Source organism: Neopsephotus bourkii, unplaced genomic scaffold, assembly GCF_033783945.1.
Source record: "Neopsephotus bourkii isolate Nb327-2 ecotype Australia unplaced genomic scaffold, CSIRO-AGI_Nbou_v1 NB_1279, whole genome shotgun sequence".
NCBI classification, from domain to species: domain Eukaryota; kingdom Metazoa; phylum Chordata; class Aves; order Psittaciformes; family Psittacidae; genus Neopsephotus; species Neopsephotus bourkii.
Window position 1 is genome coordinate 4818837 of NW_026901764.1, and position 17063 is coordinate 4835899.

General features: G+C 38.6%; 1 protein-coding gene across 6 annotated transcripts in view; it reads right to left on the reverse strand.

Moving 5' to 3' along the window:
• Positions 1-7912: 7912 nt before the first annotated feature.
• TFDP2 (transcription factor Dp-2) overlaps positions 7913-17063 on the reverse strand; it is a 48367-nt gene continuing 39216 nt past the window's right edge. For 5 of the 6 annotated variants that reach the window (XM_061365254.1, XM_061365253.1, XM_061365255.1 and 2 more), the window contains 3 exons: positions 15437-15603; positions 9605-9710; positions 7913-8744 (listed from right to left, as the gene is read on the reverse strand). In XM_061365254.1, the coding sequence (XP_061221238.1) occupies positions 8561-8744; positions 9605-9710; positions 15437-15603 (457 nt within the window). In that variant the 3' untranslated portion in view covers positions 7913-8560. The remainder of the gene's footprint in view (positions 8745-9604; positions 9711-15436; positions 15604-17063) is intronic. The other variant, XM_061365258.1, reaches the window with a different exon arrangement.

Genomic DNA, 17063 nt, shown 5'->3' on the forward strand with positions numbered 1-17063 from the left:
CTGTCCTTTTAGATTGTTTACAGGAGAGTATTTATTCCAGCCAGCTTCACCATTAGCTTAATGTTCCACAATCCATCTGGTAGCAGCTTCCATAGCACTGACCTGAAAGGCAGTCAGATTTACAGATTTTATCTTTTAATAAGCAGTGTATTTGTTACTGAGCTAAAGGCTGTACCCTCTCATTTCTTCAGTTGTTTCTTACCCATAAAAACCACACGATGAGTTTTTAGATGGTTATTTGGGGCTAACTGGAGTCTGCCAAATCTGTGCATGAAAATGCCTTCCTAAATACGCCAGCACATTTTAAATGAAAGGGGTCTGTGCTTGATTTTCCGTTTATTACACAAGAATGAATTTACAGTTTTGCAAGTCTTTAACTATTGTCTTTTAACCTTTGCTTTCAGCTGGTTTGAGATGAAAAATGTTAAGTCATAGGACTTCTGTCCATATGGGGAGGAAAAAGCACTGTGCAATTACTTGGTGAGTTTATATTTGGCTGGAAAACCAACACAGATGATGAAGAGGGACTGCTCCCCAAGTCCCTAAATTCATACTGTTTGGATTTTTGCTACCAAAATATGGGTAAAGGGTTGGAAGGATGTATGTTCAGAGCCTATAGCTGTTTGAAGGGTGTGTACAGGATAGAGGATTTGGCATGAGAGACAGGGGTAGCACACACAGTACTGGAATACAGCATGCTGAGGAGAATGCTGTGAACTCGAGACTTGACTGTTAAATCGGAAGACCTGACACTTTCAGGAAAAGCTGTTTCTAAAGCCTTCTCTTAGGTGTAGCTGGGGTGCATGTCTCGTTGAGATGGGGACAGTAGTAAGCTACTTTGTTAAAATGGAACAATTTCAGAGGTCTGGCATCTTTCACTGGATAATAACATGTTCAGTTTCCCTGGATGGTAACTGGATCAATTGCTAAGTTTTTTGTATGCATTTTCAAAACACCAAAGGATGCAGTATTTCCTGGACTTTAAACTGTAAAGTGGGGCATGAGGTACACATACTGCCAACATGAATGTTGAGCAATCTTTTCCCACAGTGGTTTTTTTGTTCTTCAAAAACAAGCCTAATCATGTTGCCTTGAAATTCTTTTATTCAGTTGCTCTACAGTTAAGCTTTATGTTTCTTTTCACAGACAACTGGATGTCGTTCTCCAGAGCATACGTAGTTTTCACTTCAGTTAGGCATATCTGCTCCCCACCCCCATTTTGCAATGTTCCCACTTGCAGCATTTTCAGTAAACATGGGATAAATTGAGTATACAGAAATAGCTTCTTCTATAAAATTTCCATTAAAAAAATAACAAGTTTTTATTTACAAAGTGTTTGCTACTACAAAGTAACATTTCCTACTGGTTCAAACATACTATTTGCTAATGCCAGTGTTCCTATTAGGAAAGTAAAACTTTGTGTATGCATTTTTCTTTATAGCTTTGTCAGTGTTTAAAGCACATACACTACTACTGCATTCCTTTTTATGCTACTAGCCATGTACAATGTGGTAGTAGAAATTGATACTATTTGATCAGGACAAAAAAAAATAAAATCAGCAGTCCTTCTGCAAGAAATAAAACTTCAGTTTATAATTTAAAGAAAGAAATCTATGGAGAGTTCAATACCCAGCAAATTGTTTAAAAGATGAATGGGCAACTTGCACTTTCTGAAAGAGAAGTTTAGCACAGAAAATGGGGAAAAGTTCCTGCCAAAGTGTTTGTGTGACACTTGATGCTAATACATGTTTTGGGGGAGGAGGAGAGTAAAATGAGTGGATTAAAAAAACCCCTCAGGAATTGGATGTGTTAGTGCTGCTCTTCTTCCCACCCATTATGTTTACAAACACTCCTTCGAACTCAGCAGTGAATGTCATAAAATAGCTTTGTCCATGACTGGCCTCAGTCTTATTTTTTCTTTTTTTAAAAGCTGACGGACTTTCAAGGGGTTCCTGCATTTTAAACATAAAAAGGGAGTGTCTCTAACTTACTTTAATGCAGAATATAGTGGGTATTAAAAAGTGCTACTGTAACAGGGGGACAGATGGACCTGCCCTTTTTATCACATACTGCATGTTGCAGTGGCTCCATTAACACTGGTTGACATCAGGGTTAACTTGCTGCCAAGGGACTGATCTGTTGCCCGATCACGTAAGAAATGCCAACAGACGTGTACTGTTGTAAAAACTGTGCCTGTACTTGCTGGCTTGTTACTCCTGATGCAGAGTAGGATATGCAAATACAGAGGCTGGTGCCTTGGTCTTAGGGCATTGTTTGCAGTTAGGACCTGAGGAAGGAGGGTTAATGAACTCATACCCTAGTTCTTACAGGCTTGTTCAAAGTAGGATTACTTTTTCACAGTAGGTGCTTGTAAGATGCAGTTTTGTAACATTTGCATATACTTCTCTGAAGTATTTTTCATATACACAGCCTGGCTTTAGAGACAAGGGAATGTGCCAGAAACTTGTATGATGGGCTGTGATTCAGCCAGTGTTTTCCTATGGAAATTCTAGATCCACTTAATGCCTGCATTAGTACAACCAAAGCCATCCATTGTTAAAAGTTACATTCGAGATTTAACAAACCCACCAAGAAACCTGGAGATTGATTTTTGTGGACTTAACATTTTTTTTTTAGTCAGTGTTTTCTGTGGCCATTCAGAGTAACTGTATGTGACATAAAAGTGTCACTGGAAAGGGCTCCTTGGTTGCCTTATCTTAAAGGTATGCCATTGCTGCTTCACAGAAGGCACAGAATCAGACAGTGCTAGGGATTAATTTATGTTTCCCTCAGCCTGGATAATGCAAATAGGCTAAAACCATGCTACTGTTAAAGACTCATTTTGTCTTCGAAAAACCTTCTGTATAGATGACTTTGACTTAGATCTACAATGGATTCAATTTCTACATAGCTGTATCCTGCTATCCCATGTTGTTCATGTCTCTAAAGCACCTATGCCTGGAAAGCATCAAGTATTTAAGAATGGCATTTAGAGAAGTCAGAAGATTTAAGTGGTTGCCACTTATTCTAGTCCATACCAAATACTAAGAAGGGAGGCAAGTCTGGGCCACTGGGAAGTTCCTGTATCTGCTTGGAGTTACCATGGCCCTCCACAGATACTGATCCAGGTCAGCCTGCTTTGCTTTTTGGAGAATGGAAAAATTAATTTGCACCATATATTCCCTAAGTGGGAGGCCTTCTCCTGTTGTTTGGATGGTTAGATTTCTTGTGCCCAGTTTCGAGCAAGGAGTTTTGATGTCCTTCAGCTTAGGTGGATATTCTGAATGTTTAAGTATGGTCAAGAAGATGTAAATGGGGAAAAACCATTTTGGTTTTGGCTGATCTTTGTGATAGGCCAGACAATGCAGGAGTATTAAAGATATAGAATGAATATTCACTCTCTAAACAGCTGTGATATACAGCCCCTTCAGTTGTTACTGTCAGGCTGCTTTTATGAGCATTCCCTCACCTAGCTGTCAGTATCAGCTGCATTAGGTACCAGGGATGCCAACTCAAGTAATTAGATTGAATGAGATAAGAAGTACTTGTATGAGCAGCTCTACAGTGACTTGAAAGAATGCTTAATACTTAGCAGAGAGAATGAACAACTTAAGAGTAATGCTGGTTGTGGGGAATTTTTTGGCAATATACTTGGGTCCAGGGGAAAACAGTTACAGTCTCTTAAAAACACTCACCAGGCTAAATTCTGTAACAGCTAAATAAGAGATAATCTGATCTCAGAACTTGGTTAAGTCTAAGTAATGAGAGTTGCAGGAAGTTTCACGGTGTCAGGATTTGGTTATGTGAACAGCTGCCAGGAGAAAGCTGAGTATTTAGAGCTGTTAACATGCTTGCAAGGGCAGGTGTGCGATAATCAAAAGTTACGAATGACTTGGTGCCTTACAGACACAGGCAAAAATTCAAGAAGTGGCTATTTTAAAACCCAAAACCTCAATAAACAGCACAAGGATCCTTAGCCTCTTCTTTGCTCATCAGTAACACTACAAGAGGAACCGTTTCCCAGTGCTGAAGGTTGAGATGCCTTCAGCTATAAAATATGCCAGGCCTTCGAGTAACTGACCTTCAGCATTTCCTAATTTTAAATCAAGCCAGCTTGTAGTAAGCAGAAGGATGTCATCTTAAAGTCTGGACTATAACTAGAATTTTTTAAAATCAAAAGTTCAAAAAACTCCTATAGTCTTTTCCCAGCTTCATTCTATCTTACTTATTCCTACGAGACTTTTTGTCATGAAAAGATATAAATTAGGTGGGTCAGTCAAGAGATAACTTGTTTTGTTTACTATATGCTATACCCGGTGGTTATTGCTTTGTTTTTAAATGAATCCAAAACCCAAATATCTTTCAACTTACTAAAAGGAAATAAGTCTTCCAACTACCTGGAATATTTTCACCTAAAAAGAGCCAGTTAATTATAAAAATAAGCACTGCCCAGTGTTTGAGTGTAATTAAGTTTCAACAATACTCTTGAATTAAAACTGGTGGCTGTAGTCAGAAGAGCGAGCACTTGACATTTGAAACCTTCAGTGTGGAATTCTAAATTCCAGCATTTTTTTTATGTCTGAGCTTGAGGGCTTTGTTTTACTTAAAAAAACAGCCAACAACCCGCAAAAAAAAGAAAAAAAAAAGGGGGGGGGGGGAGGATCAAAATTTAATTAGCCCTTTGTTACATAATGGTACTTCAGGCTGACCTAGTTGATCAGATCCTTTTGTGGGTATTCTGCATACTCAGCAATTTCCAACTGCTCAAAAGGATTAGGAGTATTTGCAAGTTATAGTTTAAAAGAACTAAACAAAACCCTTAACCAAGATGGACATATCTACAGTGTGGCTGGTACTAGGTTTAATGATGTTAGTTAAAATCATACCTTCAGTTAAACTAGTATAATTTGCTTTAGTCTTTACTTAAATACACGCACTTTCTTAGATTACGTGGATTGCTGCCCTCAAATCCAGTGTTCAAATGAAAAGACTGGCACACTTTAATACAATGAAAAAAACAGAATGCACAAACATTATGTCAGATTTCCACATAATAGAAAAATGCTGTATCCCACTCAAATTATTTTCATCTAGCTTGTGGTGCTGACAAGTCAAATTTAGGTTGTTTTTTTTTTTTAAGCACCATAAAGTCCAGAAATAGAGCTGTTTACTGCAACATATAAAAGAGCATTTACACATAGCATTCTATTGCTTGCAACCAAGTGCTTTCTGAATGTATAACTGAGAAACAGTGTTTCAAGACACAAAAACATGTCACTTAAAATTTACATTAAATAGAATTTGTATGAAAATTTAAATGTTAATCTTGTCTTACAAGAGATACCATTTAGTACCATTTGCTCCTTGTTTCCTATCAGTGAATGTCAGGGGTATTGCACGAGACAGAGATGATAACAACTGAATGGAAAAAATGGGAAGCCCAGTCTTGCTAATAACTGGAAAATATCCACTGCTGGCTTTCAAAGAAGGAATGGCTGGCATGTTGAAGCAACTGAGCACAGCTCCTGCCATTAGCTTGGTGGGAGCTGTGTGGTTACTTAATATTCCCAATCCCCTTGTTACTCATAATGCTCAGAGCTCATTTCAGATGCAACACCTTCATTTTGTGAGGTCCTGCAGTTACCTGTGGTGGTCTGGGTGGGTTAGGTTTTTTATTTTTTTTTGTATCAGGGAAGATCAACTGGAATGATTGAAGGGCTTGCCTAAGCTTATACACAAGTGATTATGGCTGGAAAAGACCCAAAATTCTAGTTCCCAGACTTCAGTGTAACCTCAAGACCGCAGTGCTGTAGCTGAACTTCATCCTCAACTGGAACTTGGCACAACGAATCCCAAGGAAATAATTTCCTTTTGAAGTCTCTTCTAAATGTTCTAACTTGTTTTGTCCTTTGTATTCAACTAGTTCAGGAAAAATAACTTTTAAATTCTTGGTTCAACTGTCTTAATAAATGTAGCATGCTCCTAGATTTCTTTAGGTTTAAGTAGATAGCTTGAAGTTTGCCAGAAAGCAAGCAGCTGTGCAGTCTGCTGCTTTGAAGGGAGTGGACAGCAATGGAAGCGAGGTATCACTGAAGATCCTCCTATAAAGCAGAAAGTACACTGACTGCTAATATAACATTCAATTTCTGGGCAGGAAGCCTTTTTTGCCAGGTTCTTAGAGTTCAAAGTGCTCCTCTTCAGCAATTGTTTAGTGGTTTGCTGTTTTTTATTTTTACACAAATCTTGAAGGGGAAATGTGAAGAGATCATAAAATTAAATGTGTCCCTATTTTATTGCTGGGGGGAGGGTGTGTGTGGGAGGGATAACTTCAGAAAATGTTTCCCTCTTAAAAAGTTCCTATGTCAGGTATCTTTGTCTGCCCTCTTCAATGAAAGCTGATTGAAAGGATGGGTTTTGACAAACCAATGGGTTTTCAAGAAAAAAACAATTATCTACCTGCTTAAATGAAGTATCATTCATGGAGCTGACAATTCCATAGTAATGTACATGGAGTACGTTACGTTCTCTTATTTCAAAAGTGAGCCACTTCAGTTCAGTACATTGACTCTCTCAGCAAGAATATTGTTTTTTATTTGTAAAGCTTTTCTTCATATAGAGGTAGTGTTACAGATTTGGTTGAAGTGAGGTGGTGTAAATCCCTTAGTGTGGTGTTGCCTGTCAGCCATGAGCACAGGACAGTTTTAACAGTCTTGCCCAGAGAGTAACGTGATAAGCATGCAAGAATTCTTTTAGTTTGTGTGTTTGCAACTCATTTGTGTAAGCTAGACAGCTCTGCTTGCTCAGTCTGAATGAATGGTGCCACCCAGACTGTACCTCAGATGCAGGAGTTTGACTACCTGTGAAAAGTTTCCATCTGGATGCTCTAATTTTTATTGTAAACATGCAGGTCTGCTTGTCTGCTCTTCGCAGTTTTACCTGTCCTCTATGTAGCTAGGCCTGTGTTAGCTCTTTTGTCTGAAAGCCAGGTAGCTTTTTAACTGCAGACTCCATTTACCCCACTTGCTCAGGCTTGGTGCTTTTGGATACGGCTGGCTTGAGTGCATGTTTGTCTGTGGAAGATCACATGGACATGACCATGTTGTGCTAAGAGTACTGATCACAGCACTCCAGGGGTGACAGTTTGCTGCCATTGCTCAAGCAAATAACAGTATGACAAGTTGCCTAATCTTGTAACTAAGTAAGACAGCCAGCCCTGTTGAGCTCTGACAGCTAATACAGTGGTCCTTAGAAGCAGGTCAGCTATTTACATACAGTATAAAAACTAAAAAGAAGTAACACTATTTTAGCCTAATTAAAAATGGTTAACTTCAAGACTGGTTAAAATACTGGATGTTAGAAAACCATGGGAGAAGTACATGTACAGTGTATTGTGCTCTGTTTCTGAAGCTTTTTTTTAAATAAGGTCTTGATGGTTGGATGTGATGTTAACTTTAGAACACTGAGTGTCCTATTACAAATCTAAATTAACAGCCGAAATGGGATTCATGTTGTGTAAGTTGAGCTACACATTATTTTGAGAAGTGGTATTTTTATACAACTATTTTCAAAGGCGCATCAAGGTGAGTGCAACAGAAGTTAATGGTAAGAAAGTCAGTCTGTCCTAATCTAAGCTGACTAGAATGCAAAACAAGAAATGATGTATTGTTGAAATTTAATTTTTTTCCTAAGAACCTCAACATACAGCTTTAACAGCTATGTGACATGCCCATCCTGAATTTGAAAACACTGCCTTGAAAACATGCTGCCTGAGATCCTCTTTTAAAAAAACCAACGTCCTATAAAATCAAAGGGATTATAAAGTTAGAACAGTAAAGGAGAAGCTCTACAGGATACACTATAATCTAGAAATACAATTCTTTTCCTTGAAAAAAGCTGGTGCAGAGAATACTGCTGTTTTTATCCTGACTGTTAAATAATGGCTAAGAATAATCACTTATAATAAATTAGGTCTGCAGTATAAATGAACATATGAACCTTTCAAAAGAGACATACTGATGTTAACTTTAGAGTATCTAAAATGGATTTAAACTATTTCAAGATTCATTTTATCGCAGTTTATATTACTTTAGGAATCTTCTATACAGCAAGTTGAACAGAAAAAAGCAAACATTCTAACAGCCCCCTTTCCCTAGAACAATTTTCATATAGGATAGTTTTAAATAGCTATTTCAGCACCTGTGTGTGCTCTCGCTCCCCCTTTTCCTGAAGGTAGCACAGCCAAAAGACAATGTGAGAACCAACATTTGTTGACTGACACTGTTTTCCTTTCCATCTGATAAGAGAAAGACAGAGATTTGAATATGTCCCAAAATGGAAAATGTGAATTTGATGTCTACTTTGCCATATCTCCAGGGGACTTTGTTCTTTTCCTTGGTTATAGTTGATAAACCCCACATCACTCTGTGTCTGCATGTCACTCTGTGTTCAGGTACAAAAAGTTTTCAATTTCAGCTGTGGCTGAAATATCAGTGAAATCCAAACAGGAGCTCCCATTAGAAATATTTGAGCAGCATTTTGTATATTCCATTTTCTACTGTCCTTATTCTGGGGAGGAAGAATCATCATCTTCATCCTCTTCATCCTCATCATTGAATGAGCATGGAGTTTCTCCCCGTGATTCTGAGTAGCGTGATGTTGCGCTGCTGGACTGTTGGCTGCTCGGAGCAAGAAGCTGCCCAGTTGCTAAGGCCACTTCAGCATCCAAACATAACCCTGGATTCTCACTATTAAAACAACAGAAATGGTGAAGTTTAGAGGATTTCAGATGAAGTTTAAAGCTTTTCGACCTCAGCTTTTCCTTTAGTTAAAGAGATGCTACCAACATTAAACACAGCTAATAGTTATGGAAACAGCTGAAGTATCGAAGTAACATAAAAGATTGTTGGGTGGCTTGTTGTTTTTATTTTTTTCATAACCAACTAGTAGAGTTGCTCAAGCTGAACAAAGTAAAAAAAATAAATCTCTCACAGTTTTTTCAATACACAGAAATGTTTGGAATATGAAATTAAACTGTTAAATGCCATGAGGAAGAACCTATTTCAGAATGATCTCTCCTTTTGTTTTTTAAGGTACACGTAACCTCCAAGCAAAGCACAGTTGTTACAGTGTTTTTGCATTGGACTGTTGGTGGTGTTTTGTGCTTGGTTTTTAATTTAAAATTATGACTGTGTAGATTAAACTTCTTTCATGATAGCTTAAGCAGTAGCGCATTTAGACACCAAATATCCTCCTGCATTCTTCAGAAGTATTATCAGGCTTTGTTCTATGCGTAATAAACTATTTGTAGTCCATGCCCAGGCAGGTATTTAAGGTTAATCAGGAGATCTTTGTCATTATAATAAGGGCTTGAAAGTGATTAAATTCTTTTGAAACATAGATACAAAATAGGCAATACATTCAAAATTCAAAACATGTTGATTTGACCTTTCAAATGTAATTATAAAAGAAGACAGAATAAGGCTCATTTAAAATTAAAAGTCAACCATACAGAAAACATTTCATTACCTGCATATAAATGATATGAAAGTGAGGTTATTGAAGTATCACTAGCATATACCACTGTCTTTGACTTAAAATTATTTACCTTGATTTAGCATCAGAAGTGCCTCCTGCTACCTCTAAATGTGAACCTGCTTGTGCTGAACTTGAAAGTAACCCTTGGTTTATCCACGAAAATCCTGATGACATATCTAGAAGAAAAGTATCATTGTATTTATGACAGCTACTTGATTATTTTCTTCCTTTTACTATCTTAAACTTCACATTCTCTTTGCAGTTAAGATTCCCTAAACTGTAGATGTGGCCTGTTTAATCAAGATGAAATTATAAATCTGTACATACATCCCCCCAGTGTTTGTGGATGCACTCAAGCCTTGCACTCCCTCACGCTCACAGTTGTGGTTATCTCCCCTCTGCTTGAAGAGGGTTGATGCTGCAGATGACCCTGGCCGGTAGCCATATGCAATCACAGGTACCTGAAACAGTTCTTGAGGTTGTACAGCTTGATCCTATGCCCCAAGAGCTCTAAGTGCCTTTGCTGTTGTTGTGTTTGGTGCAGGTGTAAATGGAACTGTACTTGTCAGGAGTGGAGATACTGCAGAGAAGCCATCATCAAGGCAGTATGTGTTTTTCAGTTGTGTGTGTTCTGATGGCCAAAGGCAGTTTCAATTTGGTGGTCTCACAACTGGCTGTAATGCAGCCTGCTAATCTGTCCTGATGGATTAGCTGTGGATGTGAACACACCATGTCAGAGGTCTTGTGCCAAGAGTATGAAAGAGAGATCCTGTTGTATATTGCATGTGTGAGGTGCAAGTCTCCTCCCCAGGGAAAGGAAATTTTAGGACTAAAACGGCCTTGCAGTACTGCAGAATTCCTTGAGGTAGTTTGTTGGAAGCCCTCTGAGGCATGAGTGGGTTACCTACAACCCTCATAGAACCTGTTTTCAAATTCTGTAGCAAGTAACGCCAGTCACTTGTTTCCAGTTATGCACATTTCTGCTACGAGAATCAGCAAAACTAGTCCACTGACCCAAGTACACATGGGATATTTTTTTTTTTTTTGGGTGGGGGGTGTGTGTATGTGGTTTTAACTTTTCTTAGATGCTTCTACAGACCTACCCAAATTCCATCTCAACACAAAGTTCAAATTGAAATGAATTATCAGGACTGTCTAGTTCTTCTCCATGGTGCTTGCATGTGGTTCCAGCTGGATGCATTAAACCAGGAGTTACTGTCCTTAGTTATTTGCTATGCCTAACCAAACCTCTGTTCTGTACAGCACAATGGCAGTAAAAATCAGATTGCACTATTCATACTGTACCTAGAATTGTTCTGTAACAGCAGACAAGAGGAATAACTTTGTTACATATGCTTTCTTGTTTGTCTGTGTTCTCATTAAGCTTTGGCTCCTTGAGATTTGCCAGTGTTTCACCTAGCATAGGACTGTTCCAAGGAGATTGTCACAACCACAGAAATTGGCTCACCATCCACTGGGATCCATATGCTACCCTGTTTTGTGCTGTGGAGACCCATTAGCAGTGAGGTATTTAAATGCCCTGGTACAAGGCAAGGCTAGCAAGGTCAATGTTCCTGACAACAGCCTTTAGAACATGACAGAAAATATTAAGTGGCGGCTTTAGGGTGATCTCTGAGGATGGGATAGATGAGAAGAGTTAAAACATAGACACAGCTGCATGGCTTTCATTAAGAAAGCCATAAATGCAGGTTTGTTTTTACAAAGAACACATTCTGCAGTCTCTTCTTGTCTTTGCAGGAAGAGGCTGAACCATTTAGAATGACTGCATTGTATTTAGATTAATAAAGTGGATTAGAGATGTATCACAGGGTTGTTTCCTGGTCTTTTGAAGGGATGTACCTGTGTGTACATGTTTAATATTTCAGGAGAATAACAAGTTGCTGCTAGTAATATTGCATTTTATTAACACCGTGGGATAATAGCTAGTTAGCTTTGTGAAGAGCAAGGTGAAGGAAAGTTTGGATTTTACACATAAGGCAGAAAGGAGGTTTATAAATGCCCCTCCCTGCCTTGTACTTGCATTGCCTTCTAATTCTATTTTCCAGTGGGCTCTGAGGAGCCAGGGAAAAGTTTTAAGGTTTAAGAAGCCATTTCCTGTCTGAAGAGAACTGTTAAAATAGAATGCTGCCTACAATGAAGATTTACTACTTAGAACAGAGAAGTTACTAATAGCTACACCTGTGAACCAGGGAAAGAAGCTTGGAAAAACCTTCCCAAAGTGGGACAGACCAGCCTAAGAGTGGCACCCTTATTATGGACAGACATATCTTGCAGCAGATATCCTTGGCAGAAATTTGTTCTTTGTATGAGAAGGCTCTAAAGAAACACCATCAACAGCCTTAGTAATTAATGCTAAAGTGCCGCATAGGATTATTGCTGATGGCCAAACAGGCTCGTTCATTCAGTAGTACTTTTATCTCTTCAGTTCTAACTCCAGCCCATTGCCAGTCAAGGCTTGTTATGCAGGTAGATGATAGCAAAGCATTTCTCCGTGCAGGGGAGAAGAAAAAAAAAAAAAAAAAGTGTTGTACTCTAGAGGTCCTAAACTGCACCCCTTTATCTGCTCACTGCCTTAGTGGGATATGTACAAGTATCAGTACCTCAAAATATTTATCTAGGAGTCAGGACTCAGCTGACAAATACCAGACCTGAATTTACGTTAAATACCTCTAGTATATGCATGGCTTAAAAGGCACAAGGTAGTTTTCTGGATATGGTTCTACAAGAGTTTATGCTTGTCTCAGTCAGTCACGTATTTCAGCTCATCCAGCAATCTCACTCCCTTTTTACTTGAACTGTTCTGGTATGAGCCATTAGCTAGCTATTTCAACATGCTGTATTGTCAGAAAGGTCTCTGCCAGATAAAGAACCTACAGTTTAGTACCCTGAACCAGCTCATAAAGAGGATAGAAGGAGGTAACTGTCAAAACTAAGAAATGGGCAGGAATGCACAATTAGAAATGTGACCCTGGTGTGCATCTTAAGGTGGTGCAAGTATCATATCAGAAACAACACTGCTCCTTCCACAGTAAGAAGGCTGTAGTGCAGTTTGCTTTATGTCCATCGCTTTCTCTGGATTATCTACTTAGCTCATCAAGCATATTAAATTAGGGCACTTGAAGAATGGCCAAAACACATGATCCTCCTGCAAAGAGAATACACTAAAAGGCTTTGATATATTAGTTCAGCAGTTCCAAGCAAATTATTTGGCATGTTTAATGTGTCTAGAAGTAACTTTTTTCTTTTAAAGCTGAGATGGTCCATGTTTTGTCAGTTTTAAATTTCTTTCATTGAACTAGTTGAGATTTGGATTCTTCCAACTGCTTCGCCAGCTCTGTTAGCAAGAACTACAGGACAAACTATTGTTAGGTGTTTGGAAGTCAGTAATTATCTCGAAAAAAAAAAAAAGAAAAAGATGATGAGGCTATGGTCAAACTAACATTGCATGGGAAATGACCTGCCTGCATGTACTAGAACAGGACTGGTTTCTACAGCAGTTGAGTCCACAGATTCAGCTCGTTTGGAAGAACTTTGATCTTGAATGTAATAAATTGACCCAGTGACTAAATAAGAGATCTTGATTTGCTCTTCTTGTATAGTAGTAATTGAAGCCAAGGTACTCAACAGTGCCATCATGAGAGCTACAGAAGTAACCATAAAGTCTAGAAACCAGCGATGAGCCTTCTCTTTCACTGTCCTTGCAGTGTAAGAAACAACATCTGAAGACTGTCAAAGTTAAAATGGGAAGCGAGACTTAAGTGAAAAATTCACAATTGGGTAAATGCTGGGGTTTCAAGTATTGTGCAAAACATTTAAATCAGTTTCCCTTACTTCAGTTACTGCCATTAGAAACACATACTATGCAATTCATGCAATTCACACAATTAAGTAGCAAGCATCAGATAGAAGAAACCTTTGAAAATAAATGTATCTACTCTAGTAACACTTCTGGAGAATTTTTTTCACAAGCTGAAGCTTGTCTGAAGAGTATGTTACTCACCTCAATTCATTTTAAGTAAAATATAAAAATCAACACGTTTCTAATGACTGGGTTTCTGGCTACTAGTCTGCTACTAGAGAAATAATCACCATGTTCTTTAAGCTATCTTCAAATCTGTTCTTTTTGGGTTAGTTTCTTTGAAACAGAGGACTATCTGTTTCTCACTTGCACAGGAACATAATGGTTGTTTTGCCTTTAGTGCTTTCAGTAAAACCCCCACCAGCAGTACTTAGTGTGACTAAATTTTTTTCAAAACAAAAATCACCTACTAAGCACTAGTTTAGACATTTATCACTTCAATCATTAAAGCTGGTTTTATTTGGTATAGAGTGTAATGACACAGGGTTTTTCGCAAATGTAAAGCAACCCTGTTCTTTGAAGAGAAATTAATGCAGGTTTAAAACGGAACAGAAATTTTAATTTGTTCCTTGATAGACAGGTGCAGTTAAGTAACCTGAACACTGCAACACTGTTAAAAGATGTGGATTCTGATCCTTTCCCGTTTTTTTCACACTGGTGGTAAATGTGGTAGGTAATTTTCAGTTGAATGAGCCAGCAAGGAACAAGTTAAGATTTCTTTCAACCTCTCTTTTTGACATCAGTGCAGCCTTATAAAGACTTGGGGGGGCAACTTCAAAACTGACCGAAATTAAAAAAATGAAATCTTAGTTTTGAAACACACAGCACAAGGGGACCAGGAAAACGCAAACAAGCCTTGATAAACATAAGCACATCTGATATAGTTTGGAATGTTAAGCCATTTAGAATGTACTGATCTTAGTGAATGTAACTGAGTTCTAATTTATATCCAGCAGGGTTTTCATATCACAAATTTTAAGCAACTGTTTAATTCTTAATTCTCTCACATAGTAAAAATAAGGACACACAAACCCACACGTTCAGCTTCCTGACTACTTAACTGTATTATCCTTAGCAAAACAAAATAGCATTAATATAAAGCCTGCATTTTAAATTATCCTGACAAAGATTGTTGCACCAGAAGGGAATCACCTTTAGTAAAGTTAAAAAGTCAAATGTTTGAAGTGTCCAGCCTAGCTATGTGAAAGACAGACTTTTATACTACTGTAGTTTCATCAAGATTAAAGCCTTGTTAGTAGAGAAGTCAAGGCAATAGCTTTGCTCCCCCCTTCTTCAAAAATGAAGGTGTGCATAGAGTTAATTCATTGGGTAACACTTCCCTTACAGATGAAGTCCCTCCAGAAACTTGAGAAAATACTGGCCTACTTTTAAGCTTGGGCAGAGCAGGAAGAACACAGTCTGACAGTAGCTAAAGGAGTGATTACACATTTTAGCAGCTCTAGTCCAACAATTGAGGATTTGAGCCTATTAAGTGTGACCTGTTCAAGCAGTGTGACTAGGGGAGGTAAAAGCCTCAGTGTCAAGACTTGTCCTGGAACTCTGGAGCTTTTTGCTTTATTTAGAGCAGCTCTGTTCTCAGGTGGAACCTGCTGGCTTGGGAATCACTTGTAGATTACATTACATTCACTCACTTTAAGATGCTCTTTTTCTTTCTTTTTCCTCCTCAGCTTTGGAGGAGCTGCCTTGCAGTTTGCTCCTTCATTCATCCAGTGTTATGAAAAACTAGTATTAATCCATGAAAATCTGACCTTGGTGTCAGTTCAGCTATTTAAGAAATAACACCTTCGTAACACAATTCACTCTGAAGTTTGTTGTTACAGATCAATGTGAGTTACATTTACAGGACAACTATGATAAACCTTCCAAAATGACCTGTAAAAGAACTGGTTTCTGTACCAACCCTACTAGCTCCCACAAAACTTCAACTGTCACGTACAGTTGCTTCGGTTAACTAATGCTTTGAATTTGATCAGGAATGTAAAAGTCTCATCTATAACTTACCTGTGATGTAGCCTTCTAAAGCTTTGGGCACCAGTGATTTTGCAGTTCTTAGGTCCTCAGCTGAGCATTTGCCTGACTCGAGCCCAAAGGACATTCCCATTCTCTTCAGCACCTCACTGTCATCATGAATCTCAAAAGTGTTATCGAAATTAAAGAGGTATTCAAATCTGCATGTGAAAAGTCAAAGTGAGATGGCTTTAAAAGAGCACAGCTATGTGGGTTTTGCCTGTTCATCCTGCATTGAGGTAAGTATCCCAATCCTTCATTATCTGCAAAGGGTCCTTAAGGGAAAAAAAAAGTGCAGCAAATGCTTTTTCTCTTCTGCTTCTGTTACTGGCATGCCTATGGGATGTAAAATGGCACTTTCTCAAAGTAACTTTACCACTGCAGGAAGTCTGAAGTTTTCTACCTCATTAAACAGATTCAAAGGGGAAGAGGGAGGCCTTAGTGAACATGAACCTTCACTTGTACTAAATCCAGTATTTTTAAAGGTCAGCTGCAGCCCTGTCACCAAAATAACTACTTTGTTTTTGCTTCTTGGACATTTCATTTTCTGTTCTAATGTGCAACACTCCTCCTGTGAAGTGACCTATTTACCTTGGTCTAGTTTTGCATTTTTGGATGCAGCTAGCAAAGCAGTCTGTTCTAAGTCCTTTATGTTCACAACCTACCATTTCTGCTGCAGGTCTCTCAGAATGCTTTTCATTGCATACAAAAGTGGAAATAGTGATTTAAACTTAAGACAGCTTTAAGAAAAGCAGGGGCACCTGTGGTGACTGGCCTTATGCTCTGATCAGAGGCTGTTAAATGCCTGGACAGCCCCGGTCCAGGGGTCACAATATAGGCTGGCTCCCAGTGCCTCATTTTCTGCTAACAAATCCTTTATGCCTGGAAAAGCAACCCATCTGTGGGAGACAGTAAAGATAACTCACTGGTAGGTCTTCCATTAGCTCTCCAAGCTCATGTCACATGCGGATTTTTTTTTTTTTAATTTAAATACTGATTTTATTGAATCCAGTAAGTTTGGAAAAAATTAATCTTTTGTGCTTAGGCACAACATTTTCATCTAGTAATCTACATGCTTGGAACTAGGTGTAACTGTCAGTTACAGGCATCATCTCTTTTGTGACTTACACAGTATTACCTGTAAAACCTATTGCTTATGCAACTGTACTTATTTAAGCATAACCTCGTCAAAAGGGAAAGATATGTCACTGTACCTTTAATTGGTACAATGATGTTCCTGCTACCTGGACTGGTGCACCTGAAGTCAAGTAATTACATTTGCACAAACAGGGGATGGGAGAAGTGTCATACCAAGTTTCTGCCAGCAACCTGTGTAGTAACTAAGTTATAACTGAATTCAGCTTTTATGGTACACGATTAAAGACTGTATTTACTGATAGCTCTGGCTTTCTCCTCCCAGGTGTTGCGGTCAAATACTAGATGTTAGAAAGGAGCTGAACTTCTTTCCATCCCCCTTCAAGTTTCCAGACAAACTTACAGTAGTATTTCCCCAGATATAGTCTCCAGCAACCCGCAGCCCCTGATGCAGGAAGTTCCTGCACTTCCTCCACCTCTGCTGTTCAGATCTGTTTGAGGATTTTTGTCAGGGGCTTGACGTGAC